This window comes from Micropterus dolomieu, linkage group LG01 (genome assembly GCF_021292245.1).
Source record: "Micropterus dolomieu isolate WLL.071019.BEF.003 ecotype Adirondacks linkage group LG01, ASM2129224v1, whole genome shotgun sequence".
In the NCBI taxonomy this organism is placed as follows: domain Eukaryota; kingdom Metazoa; phylum Chordata; class Actinopteri; order Centrarchiformes; family Centrarchidae; genus Micropterus; species Micropterus dolomieu.
This window is the reverse complement of record NC_060150.1, coordinates 22,035,925-22,046,686: the sequence shown is the minus strand read 5'-3', so window position 1 is coordinate 22,046,686 and position 10,762 is coordinate 22,035,925. Positions and strand designations below refer to the sequence as shown.

Sequence of the window (10,762 nt, the reverse complement as noted above, 5' to 3'; positions counted from 1 at the left end):
GCCAGAGGGAATTTGAACAAGAGCACAAAGGTCGTTCTGACAGACCTCATCCTTTTCCAAGCTGTTTGTTTTCCGTGTTCTGTCTCAGCCGCCACACAATTCATTCCTTAACGTCTGGGTGGAGACTGCAGAGCTATGGTCAAAATATTATTCAGTGAACAGCACACAAGCATACATTTAAACACAGCCTTTGTTCTAAATTAAGTTAATTAAGCATTTGTCAGATCTAAGACTATATTTAAAGGATTATAGTGATTTTTATTAAGATGATTTTTATTAAGATTTTTATTATAGTGATTTTTATTTGACAAAAAGATTGAACCTGGCACTTAAAGAGGTGGTATTATGCTTTTTGGCTTTTCCCCTCTCCTTTATTGAGTTCTATCTCTTTTTTGTGAATCTAATAGGTTTGCAAAGTGAAAAAGCCCAAAGTCCAGCCCAAAGGGAGTTCCTATCTCCCACAGAAAGCTCTGCTCTGAACTGATTGAAAACAGCTCGTTTGTAGTCCAGCCTTTCACTTCCTTTACTTGTGACATCACAATGAAAACGCGTCATAAAGCTTGCCAAGCGGCTAGCGGGGTCAGGCACGCCCTCAAACTAAGCTAGTCTGAGCTGAGGCCCTTTGATTTTAGTTAAGCCCCTTTTCCACTGCACAGTACCAGCTCGACTTGGCTCGACTCGCCTTTGTTTGGTTTTCCATTGTAGAAATGTTGTACCTTTGTATCACTTCACCTCTGTCGAGGTTCCAAGCGAGCTGAGGGAAACTAAAATGTAATGTGAAAACAGACAGACTGCTGATTGGTCAGACAGAATATTCACTATTCACTGCATCATCATTGCGTTCCCCAGACAGAGGCCAAGAGGGGCTGAGGCCAGCAACATAAAGTTTTATATTTTACAGTTTTCGTATGTAATTTCATCACTAAATCCACTTCTGAGAAGTTTTGAGGTGAGAAATCAACTGTGTAGATTTCGAATATTGACAGTTTTACGAGAAGTGATGGCAGAACAAAAATGTGCTTGAATATTTTCGGAGTTGAGGAGCTCCGCAAGTGGCTGCGGGGGAAGCCTTTGCCAACCCGCGGGAGGAGCGTGTGAGGCCGGCCAGCCGCCCGCTCACAGAGCCCTCTGCTCCTGCCGTCACACAGACTGCTGCAGCAACAACGGCAGAGGAAAACACAGCTGGAAGGTTTTCATACCGCTTATCTGTCTTTACATTCTGAGTAATGTTGAAACGTTTTAACTTAAAAAAGAGAAAGCTGTGTGGATCGCTGGTGTGTGTGTCGCATTGAACATTACGTCGCGGCAGTTGTGTGTGGTGTTGCTATGACGACAAGCTACGTACTATCTCTTGGTACTAGTAGTTCAACGTTTAGTCCTAAAAGACGATGCAACTCCGACTCTGTTTGGGCCTGGAAATTGATAATCATAACCTGTAATTATGCTTTATTGGTTGTGAATTATATTTAAAATAAACACGGCAATGTAACTTCACAGACTGTTCAAGTGCGGAGTTGTTGTAAACGGTGGCTGACACAGCTAAAGTTATAGCTATAATGCTAATGTTACACCCGATGTGAAAGCGACCGTTCAAATTGTTTGGCCAATTTTTATGTAAAATTGAGTTGAAATCTGGTGATTTTTGTAGTGGTTTATTGTAAGATGTGGAACAATGATGTTGTGGACTTGTGAGTAACTTACACCATCTGCTAGGTTACAGTCGCAGCCTGAAGCGGCTTTGATTTGGATCACACTACCTTATTTCTTACGACCCGCCCTTCTCTGCTTCTGATTGGCTAGTAGTCCTTACCTGGGATCTGCGAATGTGTAACTCCCAACAAAGATTTTGTACAAGTAAGATGCATCACTCTGTAGCTCAAGAGCGGAGCGTACAACACAGCAATGTGCAGTATGCGGAAAAATATGGAGTTTTTTGAAAATTAAACCATGTAAACATGTTCTGTTACAACCCCTAATTAAGATTTTGAACCTGAAAATGAGCACAATACCACCTCTTTAAACTACTGGGCTGCTGCATGTATGTCCCAGAATAAAAATTAAAAAAAAACCCTGACCTGAATAAGCTGCTTTTATCTCCACACTATCTTCCCCACTCTGCCCAACACTTACACCCTGTGTCCAGCACATGAACTACACATTGTTCCTCACAATTCCTCTGAATAGGATCAGACAGTTCCGAGACAAAACCACAGGAAAAATAAAACCTCTTTTGATTTTTTTATTATATCAAAATACAAAAATTTGAGAGGAAAATTTCGTATGGGACTAAGCATTTGAAATGATATGGTGACATGAATACAACACTGCTTTCATATTCTCACAGACATGCCATAGATAGAGCATAGATCATGTGCTAGGCCCATGTCTACGTCATGATGAGCCACCAATGAGCCTGTGCATTTTCCCTATAAAGGCTTTTGATGGCGACTGTCACTATATATCCAGGCCAGTTGGTAACAGGCCAACAGAGTGTTTTTTTACACCATAGTTCGCTTAGGTTTCTGTTTACTCAATAAAGAAACGAGATCCATGGCAGTTGAACATGAAGAGTGAGTAAGACATGATCTCAGACGATACAGAAATCACTGGACAGCAGTGGCAAACGAGAGAAAAGTAATACAAATATTATACATAAGGCTTTGGTACAGCACCATACAATATGAGTTAATTGCTCACAAAAAGTTAAGTGAAGCATAATACCTGATGTAGTGACGGAACAGAATGACAAGTCTAAAAACTGACCCCCAAAAAAAGAGAGAGAAAACATCAGGTTATCATTTTAAACAGACAGAAAAGTAAAAAATGTTTTTGCTTTTTGAAATATTTACATATGAACATTGTTGAATTAAAGAACATTTATGGAGACAAATTATGTACAAAAAAAACAATACAGAATAAACAACATATAATACACAATGTAAACATGTGATGTACAGCACAGAGTTCAGTGGATGAAAATGAAATGAAATGTAAATTTTCTTCCTTTTGAAGCACTACTTGGTTTGCTTGAGTATGAGCATAAGCTAAAACAGTCAACGATGTAGTGCTTATTGTAGCCTACGATAATAATACATTCTAGTTTCTCAGTGCTGGTACACATGAAAAAACAGAGAATATAGAAAATACTACATATTTCTATTTTCCGTCCAATAACAACCAGCTCGGATGTCCATGAATGATTGCTAAATAGGCGTTGTTTTTTTTTTGTATTGTCTCTACATGCAAGATTAATACAATAAAAATCAAATCGGTTTCTAAGTATCATTCTACCAGCACCGAGTGATGCACTAAAAGCTGTAAGCAGAAAAATTGGAGGAAAAAAAACAACATAAGATTGAGCTAACAGTACGTCCAAAGCAGCCCTCTTAAACACTGTACATGTTTCATTTGAATATGCAAAAAAGAGCCCGGAAGACGACATCCATTCGTAAAACCCATGGAGAGGATGTATGAGCTTCCCAATACCTTTCTACCATTAGATTTAGCAGTAAATACAAATGAGGTCTGATGACTACTCATGGCTATCCTGTACAGTACTAGTAGGAATTCTACCGTCAGAACGGTGGTGAGATGATGTGAGACGCTTACGCCCCTTGCAGTAGTGTGCTTGAAAAACAGTGCTGTTAACCAAAGATGGTAGACCTAAAGGAAGTGTGTAGAAAAGATCCTCTCATGACCTGACGATGCTCTCAGATTCCCTCCCATGTGTCCTGTGGCGTGTACTAATCTAAATCAGGTTATGTTTTGTTTTTTTAGGCTGGGTTAATATTTTCAATATCATCACAAATATACTTTAGAGAGGGTACCTTGGAAGCACAGACAAACATTGCAAACACACTATAGAAAACAGGTCATCTTGAGTTCATCTGAATGTCACGTCTATTATTTGAGGTTATACTTCTATTTTCCATTGTCTATCACTGTCATCACACCATGATACTGTTATGATAAGGATCTATAGTGTCTACCGGAACAAGTTTAGTTGCTCAAACACACAGGGCCGAAAGTGTTGCTTTTGGAAACAGAAAACGGAAAAATCTTTAGACCTCTATTCTACAGCACCACAAAGTTAAACATAGCACCAAGTCGTAATGTTCAAAGCAACTATGCCCTAACACACTTTTCTTTATCAAACTAATGTAAACACAATTTCCTCCACAGCACGTATTGTACATGACTACAGCATGTCTGTGACTCTTAGAAAAAATGTTTCCTTCAGTTTATTTGCTTTGGACACCTGAAGGCGAAAGATCTGGAGTGAATCTACATGTGTGCTCATGAATGGGCAAAATACAGTATTACTTTGTTCCAGGAATATTAAAGAGGGCAACACACTTCTGCTTCTAAAGCTTTTTCCAGTGGGCATTCATGTACTATACATCAGAGAAAATACTACTTAACTTGTGCAGCCAGCGGGCTATGGCAATAATACATTGTACGGTACTAACATTAAGGTTTCTTTTCTTCTCAGATAAAATAACGTCTGCTAAAGTATGACAAATGAGGCACCTTAAAATGTTTTAAAAACATTTTCCACTTAAAGCCGTAATGTAAGCAAATATTTTTATATATAATCTAATTTCTTTTTCCTTGGGATCCTCCTGTCTTTTCATACATCCTCACAAAAGAACGTCTTCCTGTAAAACATGGTTTGATTTATCTTTACAAATACAATACATACCATGTACAGTACATAACAAATATAGAATTTTTTTTCCTCGTATCTTACATGAAACCAATTTGTTAAAGTAGAATATGCACTTTGACGCTCACTTCCAGGCAATCATCACTTTCTCACTTGTCAAAACGTGTTTGAGATTTCAGTAAGCAGCCATTGAGTTGATTCATTCATGTGGATATATGACGGAAAACCTCTCATTTGTTTGTAGCAGATGGCAATATATCTGATGTGTATTTGAGTGATTGAACTAGCATTAGCAATAAAAGGAAACCATTTGTCAGAGCAAAGGGAGCTTGGCTCAGAACCTGTGCGGGGCCCATTAGTTATTACCGCATACAGGAATAACACAGAGAAGTAAAACAATTTGGACTTAATGTGTCAACTGCTCATCTCACCAATTGCAGCCGCACTAGTAACAATGTAACGGGTCACTGTGACATTCATTTCCTGTACAGCAAAACATACATTCATTATCGGTTAGTGTCGAAAAATTAACAAACATACAGAGAAGTAGCTAGCAAGTAATATACAGTTAAAAGATAAACAGTCAGGGTGGCCATTGTTTGAATATTTCCCATTACTTATTGGCAGCTTTACGAAGCAATCATTCTCCTTTAACAGCTGCTGTTAAACATTAACATCCTTACTCTACTGGTTTGTTCTCTCTGCATGAAAATTCATGTACAGTGCTTCTGAACTTTTCCACTGTAGTTATATTTATTGATTTATATGCCGTTTTTATTTCTCTAATCTAAAGTGTTTTTTTCTTTTTGTATGGGTGTTCTGGTTCTGTCCTATTACTTGGATATACACAGGTGAAGCAGGTACCCATTTAAAATATAAATGTGAACAAAAACAACAAACAAAAAAGAAGAGTTATGCATACTCTGTAGCATTTTCTTTCATGTGTCCTTGGCAGAGAAAGTAAAAACACACATAGTATTGGAGTCCCTCACTCACCCGAAGAGACAAATATGAGAAGGCGAAGGAAAAAGGCAGTTTATGTTCGAAAAAAATGAGAAAAGGCAAAAAAAGGCACCTTGACACGTGCCACGTTTCCCAAATTATTCCTTAATAATGAAATACATACTACAGTACACTTCACAATTCATCACCCTGTTCTTCTAAACCCTAGAAGTCCAACCTTGGTTGAGCGTGTAAGTCCCAAATTATTTTCTCATGAAGGCTATGATCTTCATCTTAATACGGTGTAAATACACTGAGCCGCCAAGCACTAAAGTTAAGACAGTCTTCTAATGGTTGGCATTGGATCATAAATCAAAATGAACACAATATGCCAGCTGATAATAACAAGCTTTTAAATCAGATAACGTTAGGCCATATTATCCATTTCAATGAGTGTGGTGTGTGTGATATAAACCTTTTTATCCATACATTTCATATGTAAAAAGGTCAAGTACGTACAGTATACCACAAGAATTACAGCAACTCTGCGTTTACTCTGAGGTATATTTTGTGGTAAGAACCCTGTGTTTGAATACTGACACTATTTGTATTGTAGGAAAGGTAGACTCATGCCCCATGTCCGAGGACGCACCAGGCTTCACAGTACACTGTATCACTGAAAAACCTAAAGATATGGACCCCTCAATGATCAGTGAGTGAAAAATCTTTAACGTGTTGTTACATACTCAACCAACACATTTTTATTACTGTAGGAGGAAGCTTAATTCCCTTGTTTTACTATTTATATACATTATATATTTTCAGAGCATTTTCAAGTGAAATTCCTCAGAGACAAGTAGTGGTGACAACTCAGAAAAGCCATTGTTCTTGTCTTCAAATAAGATTTCCAACCCCGGAGTATTCAGCTGGATGTTTCCCCACTCTGCAAACACCGACAACTTTTAAAGATTATGAGAAATGTATTAGCTTGATACAGGAACCAGCGTGGAGCAGGGAGGGCTGAGGTGGGTTTTATCTTCAGGGGAGGTCATTTTAGTCCAATGGCTTGGTGGGCACACGGGTCAGTGTAGAGTCCCATAATTTGGGCCCTCTGAGTCTGCACTGGCCAGAATGCCTGTCTGGTCCTCCTCAGACTGCCTGCGATGCAGGAAGGAGGTCAAATAGAGATATGGATTCTTCTTGTTCTGCCTTTTCCTCTTTCTGTGGAAGTTGAGATCCTCTTCCTCTTGGAGTGTCTGAGATTTCTGCTGGGTCTGAGAGGGACACACACCTGAAAGGGAGGCGAGAGAGAAAGCACAGTGGTAACACACCACCCACATATTTTAACATCAATCTTCGGTCTCTTCTGTAATCGTCGGACGAACCTGTTCTCCTTCCGGAGGTTGTGTTGTTATTGTTGTTGGCAGCCACTCCCTTGGCTTTAGTAATACAGTGGTGTAGCAGTGCTGGTAAGCTCTCAGACCCGGCAGGATCACTAGACGCACCTAGAGGTTCCCTGAGAAGAGGAGAGACACCACAGCATACGTTGTTCTGCATTAATCAAACAGTTGTGTTCGGTCCAGTCTTAGATGTGAAAAGACAGAATGACACTTTGCATTGCTATTTCCAGTAGGTGCTATCATATGGTTTGATGAGCTCTTGTGCTTCTACTGAGAGCCCTTTCGCTAAGATGATGAATTTCCACTTTCTATCTGCAATGATGGATGATAAAAGTTAGACACAAAGGAAGAAAGAGATAATGAAAGAAAGAAAATGAAAGAAAAAAGAAAGAATGAATAGTTGACATAAGGTGCCAGTGGATTTGGTGAATTTATTGGCTATTAAATTTCTTCTCAAACAATCATTACATTAAAGACCCATTTCAGGATTTATAATACAGACTAGATGTTTAGTCTTAGGGGTAAAGTTCTCTAATTACAAGTCCCATTAGTGTAATTTAAAATCAGAGACATTTTGTGGTCTTTGCAACAGTGCTAAAAATAAATGGAAACAAACACATTGTAGGATTACACAATAATTGCAAATGACTGTGCTCACTAAGGTTTGGGTCTTTAAATAGTGACTGCTTCAGAAATGCGGGCAATAACGGTCTCTTTGCTGTATAAAACTCATAAAATGAAAATAATTTCTGGAACTGTAAAATTACTGTTCCTGAAACAATGAAGTCTATATTATTCCAATACCACTAGTTTCAGTATACAGCAGATGCATGAGCATTTCCCTGAGAGACTGCTAAGTGTGCTAACATGAAAGTAAAGTATGTGTGCATGTGTCTTTTAAAAACAGAAAATAGACACCTCTTTTTGAACCCTGAATAACTATTTTCATTTCATGAGTGATACATGCTACGTTTAATGAAAGATAATTAATGTTCAATCAGTGAAAAAAACAATCACATCAAGTGAAAGTATCTTCTCCGTCATAGTATGCAGTTTTACCTCATACCGAATACTCTGGTTTTGTTGTCCATCTCTCATAGAAAGATGCAATAAAATTAAATTCAAGTCCAAATAATCACAAAATCCTAAGATTTAAGTTCAGGTTCATGAGGCTCAATGGCTTTGCCTTTCAATGAACTGAATACAAACAGCTTCAAAACCTGACTTAATGTTTCATTAAGTCAAGTTGTTGTGCCAAACATGTATTGTTTCAAAAGGCATAGGAACACAAAGCTTTAGAGATGCTGTCCATCACTTGTCACTGTGGAGAGAGAGATTGAGAGCCATTAGCAGAGAGGGGGCGACAAATCTGAGAATTGCAACAGTCCTGGACAGATAGAGAACATTTCCATTATCACATAAACTGTGTGCAGAGGCCACAGTGTGTTAAACATAGTACATTTCCATAGACATGAACACTGTACAGCACACTTTCATAAACATGAACACTGCGTACAGAGGCTTCACCATGCTGACGGGAGGAGATGGCAGGAAGAGGAAATGGCCGTTAAAGAACAAGTCACATGACAGGAAGAGGAAATGGCCATTAAAAACAGTCACATGACAGAAAAACGAAAGCACTTAGGACAACAAATGTGACAAAGAATTTAGTTTGAGAATTGTTGTTATTTGTTTGGTCGTAGAGAGAAGTTTAGAGAATGCATGCATGGCATTTTGCACATGGAACAAAACTTTAAAGGGGAATACTCCAGTCTATCATTCATGTGCGTCCTCTATTGATTCAAGGCTTTTTTTGGTGCAGGGAAACATGTCTGTATTCAAACAATCAAAAGACAAAAATGCTTCTCCACAGTCCAAAACCGGTCCTCCTGCTTGCTCACAAGCCTAATTACTGCAGCCTACGCCACAGCAGGCTTACTGTGCCATGGAAGTGTATTGACAAATGTGTCCTGCAGTCATTATTACCATTAGTTGTACTTCACTTGAATCCAGCACAGAGACACAACCCAAAGCGATTCCCCTTTAAAGGAGAGAGTGATTAGAGCCCTCCCCCTGCTGACCCCTCCCTCTCAGACATGGGTCCGACCCTTACCTATTGCGGCGTAGGGGACCGGGTCACAACGCTGCCCAGATAGCTGAGATCAATCAAAAACAAATCACGTAAGACCCTTACCCTCTATAAAGCAGCAGCCCTATAAGCTACCTTCCCTTAAAGGCCAGTGATAGTGCAGGAACGAGTCTCTGCTTCGTGCCTGTAGCTACTGTATGATTGTAGCTTCTAGGGTTGTGAGGTGGGTGTAAGGGGGTGCAGGAATGTGTACAATTACTATGGGACATAAAAGTATATGGGTCGCTGCTATGTTTTTATGTAGGTGTAAAAGCATACAACGTCCTGTGATATGTCTGACAATCTGTATACAGGGGCAATAATCTATCAGTGTTGGGTGTCATGGGAAACCCCTTCTAGTGAGATTTGATTGTAATATTCCTTCATGCTTTATGCTGAGTTTTTATCCTTACATAGTAGATACCAATTTCTAATAATACAGCTTTTACAAACGGCTTTATTAATGATTAATAAATGACTTACTAATGCTGTATAACATTGTTATAATAACTACTTGTGGCTTTTAGCCTCCTCAAGCAGGATACTTGATTTGTCTTTTTAGCTCTTGAATTCATCAGACAGTTTGACCTCTGATCTTCTGTAAAAGGGCTACGGACATTTGGACCCAAATTGATTTTCATTAATAATTTACCAAATGTTTTTACAACTACAGATTCAAATAATTGTCAGAACTCCCTATTAATTTCTTATTAATGTTTATAAATATTGTACAGATGACATACTAACTTTTCCTGTTGGTTTATTAGAAAGTGAGTTAACTTCATTAACTTTATTAATTAATTTATTCATGACTTAACAACTAGATTTTCACAACCTGGCAACCCAATAGTTGTTCTTATTAGTGGGTTAATAAAGAATAAATAATAAAGAATTAGTAAATATTTCATTAACTGTTAATAAAGCCATTAGTTACAGCTTTTAAATTCTTTAAAATTAATGATCAGAAAGTGGTACCTTTTTCCTTGTATGTAATATAGTGTAATAAAAAGTATGTGCTCATTAAATATACAGTTAATTGTTAAAGGTTTTCACATTCATACCTTTAAATAGGTATTTATGGGCATTACTTTCAATAATTGAACTGATCAAATATAATTTTATCCAGCTATAATAAATGCTTCAGTTCAAAGTTTCAATGTTCAAAGTGAGGGACAGAAAAAATGGCAGTTTATAAAAAATTGTAAACTTGAGGGTTTCTGTATCTTATAGCTTAAGTGTTTCAACTTAATGTTCCTGTAGGCATTGTTTTTTGAAAATTAAAGTTGACTTCAATTTGCAGTATGCTCAATCAAATTTGATTAGATTAAATATGTGCTATCAAAGGATAAAGACAATAATACTTTACTTTATCTTAAAATCAAATTGAGCTTTCACATGCCATCTACTTTTTGCCATAATTTTTATGAACTAATACAATGTGTGCTAAATGCAATTACATGCCTTCTGCATATTAATGTACAATATGCATCTTAATTATGCCTAAATGGAGACATCAAAGTAAAACTTTGGATATATTCTGAGGAAATTTGGAATAGAGTGCAGACGAGGAGACAAGTCTCCCCTTTAAATATATATGTGACTATTCTCTACTGGAATGGATCACCT

General features: G+C 37.9%; 1 protein-coding gene across 5 annotated transcripts in view; it reads right to left on the bottom strand.

The window, feature by feature from the left end:
• Nucleotides 1-2,225: 2,225 nt before the first annotated feature.
• The window catches only part of LOC123978283 (protein turtle homolog B-like), a 36,076-nt gene continuing 27,539 nt past the window's right edge, over nucleotides 2,226-10,762 (bottom strand). For 4 of the 5 annotated variants that reach the window (XM_046061470.1, XM_046061456.1, XM_046061462.1 and 1 more), the window contains 2 exons: nucleotides 6,994-7,124; nucleotides 2,226-6,899 (listed from right to left, as the gene is read on the bottom strand). In XM_046061470.1, coding sequence (XP_045917426.1) covers nucleotides 6,691-6,899; nucleotides 6,994-7,124 — 340 coding nt within the window. In that variant the 3' untranslated portion in view covers nucleotides 2,226-6,690. Of the gene's footprint in view, nucleotides 6,900-6,993; nucleotides 7,125-9,121; nucleotides 9,165-10,762 lie in introns of those variants that run through there. The other variant, XM_046061481.1, reaches the window with a different exon arrangement.